This window comes from Durio zibethinus, chromosome 11 (assembly GCF_047325235.1).
Source record: "Durio zibethinus cultivar Kanyao isolate XHJ-2024 chromosome 11, ASM4732523v1, whole genome shotgun sequence".
Lineage (NCBI taxonomy): Eukaryota > Viridiplantae > Streptophyta > Magnoliopsida > Malvales > Malvaceae > Durio > Durio zibethinus.
Window position 1 is genome coordinate 5,706,707 of NC_143172.1, and position 13,566 is coordinate 5,720,272.

At 25.4% G+C, this 13,566-nt stretch overlaps 1 protein-coding gene and 1 pseudogene across 1 annotated transcript; one reads left to right on the forward strand and one right to left on the reverse strand.

The window, feature by feature from the left end:
* Positions 1-399: 399 nt before the first annotated feature.
* Positions 400-2,595, reverse strand: LOC149516010 (uncharacterized). Its single transcript, XM_089768780.1, has 2 exons — positions 1,483-2,595; positions 400-624 (listed from the first exon to the last, which is right to left on the reverse strand). The coding sequence occupies exons 1-2, from the start codon at positions 2,341-2,343 to the stop codon at positions 601-603; spliced, it is 885 nt and encodes a 294-aa protein (XP_089624906.1). The 5' UTR covers positions 2,344-2,595; the 3' UTR covers positions 400-600.
* An 817-nt stretch (positions 2,596-3,412) lies between these two features.
* On the forward strand, positions 3,413-12,905 carry LOC111290110 (cellulose synthase-like protein G3; annotated as a pseudogene).
* Positions 12,906-13,566: the final 661 nt, after the last annotated feature.

Sequence of the window (13,566 nt, forward strand, 5' to 3'; positions counted from 1 at the left end):
AGTTGATTCTTTCTTATAAAATATAAAAATAAGGTATAAAAAAAATGTAAATCATACATAATAGAATACATATATAATTAACAATTAATTAATAAATAAAATTTACTTTAATTTAATTAATATACTTAATAATAAATATTAATATAATACATATTAACTAATTTCTAAATGTTGGAGTAAATCTTATCCATTTCCCAACGAATTTATCTTGAATCATAATATTTTGAATCAATTTTATTCAAGTATTACCGAAGAAGCAATCTCATTTTTTAACTTGAATTGGTGAAATTTCTTGCTTTTCCGGAAAAGAGTCGACCCAATTACCGGGGCCTATGGTTGAATCGCTATTGAGCGATTCTTTTTCTATAACTAATTCTGATTAACTATTGTAAAGTGGAATTAACAAAGCAAGAACAACCCAACTCAACCAGAGCTAGAGGTTTTATCATTAATTCATGATAAGTAATCATATTACATTACATGGAAACATCATATGGGGGAATCTTTATTCCCTTGTTTCTTACATGGCATTTTTATTTTATATATATTGTATGGCTTTTATCTCGCCAACATCTCCACCATGTTTACGTAAAGAATTAATCATAAAGCTTTGCTCATCCAGACCTGTAAGTCAAATATAAATCATAAGTTTTATATTTAAGGGTTAGTTTTGTATTATTGTTGCGGTTGAAGTAAATTTGAATCTAAAAAATATATTTAAAAAATATGATAAAAAATGTGATTAAAAATTTTAAGTGTTTAATATTATTGTAAAAAAAATATTTTGAATAATTGAAATATTTTTAAAAATATATAAAAAAATAATAAAATATCGAAAATATAAAGTAATATAGTGATTTATTTTATCCAAAAGTACTTTTTTTGAAAAAATAAAATAGTTTTTTTATTTGTGTTATAAAATAGAAAAATTTATATGAAATTCATGAAAGTTTTTCACTAAAAATAATTAAAATAAAAAATAAAAATCGATAGATTGAAATATTTTATTACATAAATTAAGTATATAAAATTTGATAAAATTTTTAATAAATTTTGATATATTTTTAAATAAATATTTTTACCAAAAATATTAATATAATTTTTATCATTAAATAAATATCGATTAAATTTAAATTATAAATAATATTTTTAATAATTTTTTACATATTTTTAATTTTCATATTAACTTTTATTAATCTATCATTTTCGGGTTTTTATAAAAGTTTTTATTAAATTATTTTAAAAAAATAACTTTACAAATTTCATTAAGTTTTATCTTGCAAAATCGACCTTTTAAACTAAAGAATCATTTGTTTTTTTGGGACATTAGCTGCTTTTAAATGCAAAAGCTACTTTTAGCTGTCATGTTCACCCAACTTTGCAAGTAAAAGAAGGAAAAGGAAAAGAAGGAAAATGAGATCAGCTGAAGAACAATGAAGGTTAATACTTCGGTTTTACGTTCAAGGAAAACAAGACCATTACCTTCCTCCTCCCGCAATCAATGTCATCGTTGTCACTCTCAGTGTCACTGCAGCTGCTGTCACCCGAAATGCCATCCTTTATCTTTCTTAGCAGACCCTTGACCGAGCGGTTGCCCTTGTCAGCGCGGTATCCATGGGCTCCGCCGTAGTAGTGTGACTCATTGGAACGGTGCGTTTCGCTATATTCACGCGTCTTAGTTTCTGTTATTTCATAGCTCATGTTTTTGCCAGGGCTGCAAGCTTGGGTCTTGATGAACCCGTTTCCATGTCCAGAGTGTTTGCCGCTGTGGTGCGCTTGGCTATGCGCCAGTCCATTGTTTGTGTACTTGCCACAGCCGTTGGTTTCGTCATAGCCGTAAGCTTCAGTTATTTCATAATATGTGTGATTGCTGAAACCTAGGCCCATTCCGTCACTACTTTTCTGGTATCCAGAGTTTGGGCCCCCACAGCCATAACCACGGCCTTCGTGACATACGGGGTTAGAGCCATATGCTTGCATATGGGCAATTCTATTGCTTGAATGGCAGCCGAAGCCATTCTCACGACAATGAACTTGGGTCATGGACATTGCATTTCCATTTTGGGACTTGTGGCTGCCGTAAGATTGGCCATTCTCATTCCAGGTTTCAGCCATTCCATAAACTGCCTGAGATTTGTTCATGCCGTGGGTAGGGTAGTAGTTTTGGCCATAACATTCACTTTCGCTGTAATCCATTGCATAGCCATTCTGGGGTCCTTGGTATTTGTTCTCCTTCTTAGTCACCACGCATCCCCAGTTAGCGTTCTGGCCCATTGAGCTGCCACCATAATATCCTTGATTCAAGCCCTTGTCGGTGGTTTTGTGGCATTGCAGTGAGGCCATAACTGCAAATTCTCTAGAATTCTCTTGGACTCTGTTAACTTGTTATTGCTTGATAATTTTACTGCAGTGGAACTAAGTATATATAGGCATGGTGGATGGGATTCCTTTTGTTGCGTGTATAAATTAACCAGAAAGTATTTTAAAATAAGAAGAGAATCGTCTTTTGATTGCAATCAAACACAGAATAAATTCTATATATCTTATTAGTTGAGCAGTGGCATGGAATTTTCCAAGTTGAATATCTAATTTTATTTCAATTTAGTCAATTTGTTCTTGAGCAGCAGAAGCATTAGTCGCCACCCGTTCATTTTCTCTGAAAGGAATCTCTCTGTCAAGGAGATGACATGATAAAAAGAGAGAAACGACCCATAATATCCTCTTCTTGGTGCTGAATTGACGCTTTGGATTTTCCTTTCGATTAGAAATGTACACTTAGGTTTATGAATATATTCTTGTATATCTTTGTCAAAAGGAGTTTCGGATTTGGACCACTCTTTTGAGAGAAGAATTATTCATTATAGAGTGGAGAAATTAATCATTGAATCTTCTACTATTTTCCTTTCTATTTGGTATCATTCCACGTCTTTGACAATGAAATAACTTGAAAAACATAAGTAAATGATTTTAGTGAAGAAATGTTCACTTTGTTATTGGAAGTCCTTATTTTAAGAAATTGTCCCCATTTTCATATCCAATCATTGCTTTTATCTCACGGTGAAATTGGAAACCAACTGATAGAACTAATCTGAATTGCTGATAAAAGTTTATTTAGTTTTGAAGATTTGCATTTTGTGCTTTTTAATAGATAGTACATGTGGACAATACTTCTTCCGGAATTCAATCTCCTATTGTTGGTGCTTTTGATGAAATATACTGTCTTAGTCACATTACTGCTGGTGTTCATTATCTCATCTGCTAATGCTTTGTGAATTCGTTTGCTTTTATAGTTTCAGTAGTAATTGTGACCTAAAGAACTTGGATTTCATATGTTGCTCTAGATCAGAGATTGGTTACAGAACAGTTGATGGGATATATATATATATATATATATATATATATGCATATCATTATGGTTGAATATCAAGTTAGTATCTTAGCAGTTAGAATAAAACTCATAGGCCCTGTTCTAATTTAACGAATTCAAGATAGATTGATTTTGGATTAGATAGTTTGATTAAGACTGATGATTGGTATAAGCTACAAGGCACAAACCAATTATTTTTTATGTAGAAGCTGAATTACAAAACAATAGAATAATTAATTATATGATTTTATTGAACACGAAATTTAATTAAGTTGATTTATGCATTTATTTTTAAGAGATAACATTCAACATGTTTAAAATTCAAACATTAACACTTGCAATCTTTTTTCCTACCCCAAACTATTATCTTTTTTATACATATATACATACATACATATATATATTGGTTTTAGGTACATGTGTGACGCACATATAATTCTTATCTCTAAAAATTCAAATCCATAAATAATTTCTTTGGATGTTATGACAATAATAATTTTAAAAACTAACAATTTAATTTTTGTTTTGGTATAATATAGGTAAAATTGATAACTCCTTATATACTTTTAAAAATAATGATGAATACTAATAATTTAATATATATTTTTTATACTTTTAGTAAAATTTGATAACTTTTGATATAATTTTAATTTCGATAACTTTTGATACAAATTTTGGTAACATTTGATTTTAGTTTGGTAACTTATGATATAATTGTGGTAATCATTGATATAGTCTTGATAATGTTTAATAAAATTTTGATAACTTTTTGATGTAATTTTAGTAAATTTTTAATAACTTATAATATATTTTTTGTAATTATTGATAAAGTTTATGCCATCATATATTTAATATTGAACTTCTAGCAAGAAAGCAATAGTTCCAAAGATAAGATAAAATAATTTTCTTTTACTATTAAGTTCTAATATAAGATAATTTTTTTTATATAATAACATTATTATTTCATTCAAATTTATAATTTTTTTTACTAAGTCTTTTTATTGAATAGATTCATAGTAAATTTATCATAACTTCTCAAGATAAAATTTGTAGCTTAATTTTTATTAGTAATCAAGGTTCAATTCTTGATCACTTTAAATATAAAAAATTTATCAATAATTGATAATTAAGTTATCATTGATTTAGTACTATTTTATTAAATTACTACTAAGTTATCTATTATATACTACTAAATTAGTATTGAAGTACTACTAATTTATGAATAATTTACTATTAAGTTATGAATTATTTACTAATAAATTATTGATGATTTATTATTAAATTATTGGTGTTTTATTATAAAGTTATAACTAATTTATTATTAATTTATTGATAATTTACTACAAAATTATCAATGATTAACTAATTTACTATAAAATTATAATTGATTTACAATTAAATTAACACTGATTTGCAACTATTTTATTATTGATTTACTACTAAATTATCAATAATTTACATATAAATTATCAATTATTTACTATTATACTATTATGCATTTACTATTATATTATCATTGATTTACTACTTAGTTTTTTATTATTTACTATACAATCGTCACAGATTTATTACTAATTTAACTATGATTTATTTCCAAGTTATCACTAATTTATATTCAATTTTCATGATTTATTATTAGGTTATCACTTATTAATTGTTAAGTTATCAATAATTTACTATTACTAAGTTATATTAATTTACTTTTAAGTTTCAATAATTAACTATTAAATTATCATTGATTTATTACTAAGTTATTCATGCTTTACTATGAAGTTTATCAATTAATTACTATTAGATTAAAACTGATTTTCTATTAAGTTATCACTAATTTACTATTAAATTATCATTGATTTATTATTATTAATGATTAACTATTAAGTTATCATTTTTTTTTATTAACCTATTATTAATTTACTAATATATTGTTATGCATTTACAATTATAAAACATGAAATTTAAAAAGACCACTAATAATATATGAGATAATTTTCTTTTATATAATAATATTATTGTTTTATTCAAATTTAAAATTTTTTATTAATTTTTTTATTGAATAGGATTATGGTGGGTTTATCCTATCCCCAAAATAAAAGTTTAAACTTCGTTTCTGCTAATAACTAACGTTTAATCTCTAACAACTTTGAATACAAAAAAGTTAAACAATTAGATTATTAGTAATTTACTACTAAGTTATCAATGTTTTATTATTAAATTATCAATAATTTACTATTAATTTATGAATAATTTATCATTAAGTTATGAATGATTTACCATTAAATTATGAATGATTTCTATTAAATTGTTGTTGATCACTAAGTTATTGATGATTTATTATAAATTTATAACCGATTTACTACAAATTTTTTGATGATTTACTAAAAGTTATCAACGATTAATTAATTTATTACTAAATTATCATTGATTTACAATTAAATTTTTGATATTTTATTATTAGTTATTAGTGATTTACTGCTAACTTTTCAATTTACTAATAAATCATTAATGATTTATTATTATATTATTATATATTTATTATTATGTTATTATTGATTTACTGCTTAATTTTTTATTATTTACTATGAAATTATCATTGATTTATCGCTAAATTATCTACGATTCACTATCAAATTGTTACTGATTTATATTAAATTATTCATAATTTACTATTAAATTATTATTAATTAACTATTAAATTATCAATGATTTATTACTAAATTATATTGATATACTTTTAAATTTTCAATGATTAATTACTAAATTATCAATTATTTACAATTAAATTATTATTGATTTACTAATAAATTATTTATAATTTATTAATATCAATTAATTACTATTAAGTTGAAACTAATTTACTACTAAATTATCAATAATTTATTATTAAGTTATCATTCATTTATTATTAAGTTGTCAATAATTAACAACTAAGTTATCACTTATTTTTTGTTAAGTTGCCCTTAATTTAGTATTATATTATTATGCATTTACGACTATATTATAATTGTTGTTATTAAAATATTATGTATTTATTATATTATTATTGATTTACTAAAAAATTATTAATCATTAATTACTAATTTATTATTTATTTATTATTAAGTTATTATAAATTTATTACTATGTTTCGATAATTACTACTACGTTATACTAATTACATTTATATTTTTAATTATTAAAAATTAAATTATTAATTATCTACTACTATTATGTTATTATTGATTTGTGTATATCCAAAAAGAAAGTGACCACAATGTATACTAGATGTGGTAATTTGTATGTAGAGAAAGAAAGTAATAAAAAGTTTAAGTGTAAATAACTTGAAAAGTATGAGTAAATTATTTTAATTTATTATCCGTAGTTTAACACATAATAATATGTTAAAATCATAACTTTTTATACTAATGCAAGTATTAAAACTAAATTAAATAAATATATACAATATATATTAAGTTAAAATTTCTAAGATATTCTTCAAATTTTTTAGTTCAAGGTAAAATAGTATGTACAAAGATAAGCTTTATTAATAACTTGATTGAAGTACTAGTATTTGTATTTTCATACTTGTTAGCAAAGGACAATCGCATACAAAAAATTGAAAATTTTTAAGTATTCAGTCACTAAGGAATGTAATAAACTTTATCCTATATTTCTATCTTTAAGTGTATAATTTTGGATAAAAATTTTATTATATATTATGATAAAAGTGATAAGAACAAATTCACTAAATAAAATTTATCAAAATTTAGCAGGTAATAATTTTAAAAAATATTAAATTCTCAATAATTACTTACATATCTTCTATAAAAAATTTCTATTATTAAATGAAAAGATTATATATTTTTAATTGTTATTTCATTTTTAGTACCATCATTCAAAAAGATTTTTTTAATTTTTTTTTCTAAGAGCTTTTTTATATTTTAATACCAATCAACTTCTCTATATAAAAAAAGTAAAAAATATTGTAAGGGATCATAATAACCTAAATACTATTCAATTCTATGTGGTCTTCCTAAATTAGTATGAATTATGATATCCCTTTTAAATAAACTGTTTGAATTATTTTCTTTAATCCATATAGTAGTAACTTGATCAATAAATGAACGATTATAAATTTATTGATCTAAATTAACATTTCTACAATACGAATATCAAAATCCTCAAAAGAAGATATATCTTTTAATTTTTGTAAAACTTGGGCATACAAATTTTGTTTTAGAATTATCGGTAGTATCTCAATTACTTTAATTTACACTTAAATTTTTATTCTATTGCATTCTCATCCTATTTTAAAATTTATTATTAATGTCATAAAAGTATAGTTAAAATAACATAAATTAATCAACTCAAACTTGAAATAATTTAAAACTCAAATTGAGTATAAATAAAATTTTTATTTATTTTAAATTTTAATTTAATTAAAAATAATATAATATACAAAATTATAAAAATGAACTAACTTGATTCGATTTCAAATACTTTTAAAAAGTCAACAATTTAGTAGTCATTTAAAACTTGAAATGATTGAATATAACTAAAATTTGAATTAAAATACTAACCCAATTAGAATTTAATATTTCTTATTCATCTTCTATAATAATTTAAAAGTTCCTTACTTAAACTTTTTTCCTTTATCTTCAATGTCTTATTTGTATTATCTTTGTGGTTGAATTAATTAATTTTAAGAGTATTTCTAAAGTGAAATTGTAAGTATAAGTAATCGAATATACTTTTTTTTTCTTTGGATTTAGAATGATTTGAATTTAGTTTTTTAAACAAAGAGAAGTATGCACCAATTATTCAGTCAAATTGTTCAGATACATAGGTGAATAATTTAGTACACTATATATAGAAATAGATAATAAAACTTGACTTAATCTAATTGGTCGTTGGTTATAAGTCTAAATTCCAACTCAAAATTATAAAAGTTAAAATTTAGAATAATCGAAAGACTAAATACATAATTAAATAAAGATTTATAAAATGAATTTTCCTAATTAATCTCGTAAATCATTCTTAAATTTGATTGAATTATAATTTATATTAATATTTTTATATTAAATATAATAGTAATAATTAATTTGATGAATTTCAATTCTTTTGAACAAATATTGTCTAATGAGACAACCTTAAAAATTTTGATATAACAGTAAACTTTCTTCAACTGATATAAAGAAGAAAATGAAGGAACATACAATATTTTTCTTAATAAAAGAGTTTCACATTAATCATAAAAAACTTTAAAATCATTATATATTTGTATTTTTTTTTATTGAAACATCATATAACACTAAATTTTTTTGTCATATGGAAAATATAGAACTATGCATAGCCAATCAATCTTTCATCTCATTTTTTTGCTTAGGATAATCTTTCAATGGTTATTCCATCAATTGAATGTAATTATATATTCTACCAATTGAAAACTTAAATTTTCTTTTATTTGAAAATTTTTATTATACTTAAATTTTATTATAAAAATATTAAAATACATAATTTTAAAACTTAAAATGAAATTAAACAAATTCCTAATCTTGACACTTGTCATATTTTCTCAAGAAAATTTCAATTTTCAGAATAACAAATTTGTTGTGTAATACTTATATAATTTATGATGATTTCATTTTTAGCATTAACAATATGAATTTTCATTAATGAACATAACTTTGGCATAAATATATTCAAAATATAGTTACAGTGAATTTTGTCGCACCTTAGATCGTTTGGTCATTCAATCACCTAGATGACCAAAAAAAGCAAACAATTTAATACAATTGCGAAAAATTAAATAATATTGAGATATAAATTAATCATATAAATATACATTAAGATAAAAGTTAAAAGAAAATTTAATCAATTATTATTTCAATCAAGGTAAATAATTCTTATAATAATTTGATGGGACTCAATCTTAAACTATTGGTAACTCTATCACCACCTAAATCATTTAATTCAACAAGTGAAAAGTCCAATTAAAGTATTTAATAAATCACATAGTACTAATTATTGATGAAGGGTGTTCAATTAATTTGTATTTAATTTGACATTAATTTTTATTTATGAGAATAATAATTATAAAATTTTAAAAGAAAAAAATACAAAAAAATTAATTATAGAGGTCAAACTAAAGTATAAAAATAATATATTAAATAATTATTTCAAGGAATTAAAAAGATTTAATTGTATTATCAATAATCAAACTAAATTATCAATTCATAAAACATATAAATAATAGAATCATTAACATAAATATATAGTTAACAAATCTATTAAAACAAAAAATTGAAAGGTAAAAGATAGAAAAAAAAATGTTTCAATGAATTAATTATGATTATCTTTCGTGAATTTATTTATTAATATAAACTACACATACAATTGCTTTTACAACTAAAAAAACAAACTTCATATAATTGTTCTATTTCTATGCACACTAAGCTTTGATCTTATTTTATTTGTATTTTTATTTAATATGAAAAATCATTCTAATTATAAAAAAGAAGTCTAATAATAAAAAAATCATTTAAATTAAAATTTATAAATTTAACATTTTTTTAAATTAAAATTTTATGAAGGTAGTTTTAATCAATCATTTTAATACTTTTTTAGTTTACTTATAAAAAAAGTCTAATAATAAAAAAGAAATTTCATTTAAATTAAAATTTATAAAAAAATTTACTAAAGATATTTTAGTCAATCAATTTTAATATTTTTTGAATTAAAATTTTAAAACTTCAAATAATTTAATTTTACATAAACTCTATTTTTAATTTTAGTTTATTTAAATTAAATTTAAATTAATTAATAAAAATTATATATTTAAGAATAAATATATTAATTTAAAATTTTATAAAAATATTGATATCAATTACTTTTAACACTTTCAAAGTTTACACTTTTATATATAGATGATATATATTCCTCGAGCCAACCGAAATATAATGGACACCAATGTCTTTCCATCCAATCTTAGGACTACCCATTAGCATATTATTAATAAAATTGATGTCTGACAAAAAACAGCGAATAAAATCATGACAGATGATGCATTTTTATTTATCAATACCTATCAGGTTATCATTAATACTATTAGTTAATGAGGTAAAGTACTTAACGAAAGTAAAATTCAAATATCATTTTTTTTCTATAAATAACAAATGGTGAAAAATAATTTAGTTTATACATATTAAGCCTTTACAAATATTTGGGTGATGTTAAAATCTCATTGCAGATGATGTACGATAATATAAAAGTGAAGGTAAAACATATTGTTGATAAAGGTGAAATTGGTAATGAATACATTACAGACCATCAACAACGCCAGGCGTTTGATAAATGGACCAACGGGTTTACTCGCATAGATTACCCCACTGTCATTCAGGTTTGCTTGCATTCAACATTTTTCAAGCTCAAATGTCAGTCCAATGATCAACCATAAATTCAATTGTTCAGGGCATAAAACAAGCCCTATTGCCGCTAGTAGTCTACTACCATGTTTCACACACTCAATTTACTAATGGGGCATGAACTATATACAAGCAGGTTATCTTAGTTAGGAGCAAAGACAAAGACCTTTCAGGCAATTTCTTGCCAAATCTCATCCATGTCTCCGGACAGAAATGCAAGACTTCACCCCACCACTTTAAAGGGGGAGCTCTCAATGTTCTGGTATATATGCTCACAAATCTAAAGACTTTCACTTGTTCTCAAATCTAAAGACTATGAGTAGGTTAAATCTGATTATTAGAATTAAAAATCTGGCATGCGATTGTCATTAGCTTGAATCACTTTTACCATGCTTTGTAATTTTCCAATTAATCTTTAAATTTTCGAAATTAAAGGCACGTGTGTCAGCTGTTATAATCAATGCGCCAATAATATTAACCCAAAGATTGTGACATGTACTCAAATGATCCCCAAACACCTCTTCATGCGCTATGTTATCTATCAGACCCTGAAAATCAATCAAAATTAGGATACATTCAATTTCCCCAACGTTTTCATGGCCTCGACAAAAATGAGATCTATGCTTCCGAGTATAAACGTCTCTTGCAAATCAATGCTATGGATTTTATGGAATAAAGGACCCAAGTTATGTGGGATCAGGCTGTTTCTTTCGCTCACGGGCTTTCTTCGGAGGCCCATCAACTTTTTGCCACTTGAAATCTCTGAACTAAACCCAGTCCATTTAGCAGATCAGCCCATTAAATCTAAAGAAATTTTGTCGTTGGCACGCCATGCAGCAGGCTGCGACTATGAGAACCAAACCGAATGGGGCTCTAGATAAAGTCATCAGTCACTCTCCAGAATACAAAGCTTAAAATTATTGCCTTAATATGTACGTTAAGAGGTTTTTTTTTTTTTTGTAGTGTACTGCAGAATGGGTTTAGATATGGATCTTTGGTAAAGGACTTTTACACAGGACATCGGCTTTAGTGCGAAGGATCGAAGAGCTTATTATGCCACCCTGAGAGTGCTGCATTTTTAGGAGATGTACTAATCACCCTTTTTTATATGCTTGGTCTTGGTGAATGCAAGAGAGGGTGCATCGGCTTTCTTGAAGTGACCTTTTCCAAATATAACACTCAAATCTTCGGTTCTCATTCTATGGGCCTTTGAATGGGCTTAAGTTATCTCACTGTGCATTATGGCCCATTTGGTGCATTCCAGTCACCTTCTATTCTTTCCTTTCCCAGCTGGCACTCAACAAAGTTACCATCTTCCCAAAGGTACAAACATTGATGAATTACATTCACCATTCAGTATATTTATAGAATAAAAAATGAAAAATGTGTTGCAGATATCAGAAGCATGGTTTTTCTTGTATGTTTTTCTTTTCCTTGGAGCTTATGGGCAAGATTTCCTTGATTTTTGACCTAGCGAGCGGCACTGTCCAAAGGTGGTGGAATGCTCAAAGGATGAGGATGATAAGGGGACTGACCTGTTAATTGTTTGGTTCACTTGAGTACTTGTCCAAGTCGCTAGGCATTTCCACACATGGTTTTAGCCTAACAAGCAAGGTGCTTGATAATGAACAAAGCACGAGTAATGGGCAAGGCATTTTTGAGTTTGGAGTCCCATCCGCTTGTTTGTGCCATTAACTACGGAGGCAATAATCAACTTATTCTCATTCGTATGGGGACAGACACAATTTTTGGGTGGCACTGGCAGCATTGATAAGGAAGGCCTTGGTTTGCAGATGTTGTCAACAGGGTTCATTGTCGTGAATTTCCTGTCAATTTATGGAGTCATTGCCTTGAGTAGTGACAAAGGAAAAATGCCCACCCAAATTACTGTTATCTCAACATTTCTGCCGGTGGCTCTTTATACGCCACTTCCCTCGGTTTCTCAAGTAATGACTCTAGCTTATTATGCAGGAAGCAGGGTTTTTTTAAGTCAAATTAGGATCTTTGCTTCGTATTTCTTCTTAATCAAATAATGACTCAAGTTTCTTTTTTTCTTTTTTGGTAAATGAGATTAGATGTTGCCGCTATTGGTTTTGACACCATCTATACAAATTGTGGCTAGTGATCAGCACAACTGAAACGTTGATTCTTTAGCTCATTAAAATCAAGCTAGTTGTAACTGTAAATCCATTTATCTCAAGCTGTAAGTTGACCCCGAACTCCTGGAAATCTCTGTTGCAAATATTTCATTTCACATTTCTAGATTCAATTCTTTAACTTTTGAGTCAAAATTTATATTTGTTGACAACTTGCTTCGTTCGATCAAACGCCAGCAAGCAAGATTATGAACTGTGATGCTTCACCTTGCTACAATTGGTCTTTGTCTCATTGTCAGCATACAATATCATTTTTCTGAGGTCGCTTTCTGCTATCCAATTAAAAAAAAAAGAGTGGGGGTTGACTTAATATTTGTTTTACTTGAAAGTTTTTTTCATTCTGTTATGTTTTCTTGACGTTGTTAATCACTAATAAAAGTTACAAATGCGCTAAGTAATAAAGGTATGTCACCGGATCTTCGTTTTTGATGTTCACTGTTTATAATAAATTTTCTTTTTCTTTTTTGCCTTCTCTATTGAGTTTTATATTATTTTATTTTGGATTTTTTTTTGTGTATTTGAATCACACGAATTATTAATCCAAAAAAGAGGGCATCAATTGTAAGTATTTTTATTTAAAAGGGAATGCTGTGGCCCTCAAATAATAATGAAAATTTAAATGGCGGAGGAATCAAATATATTA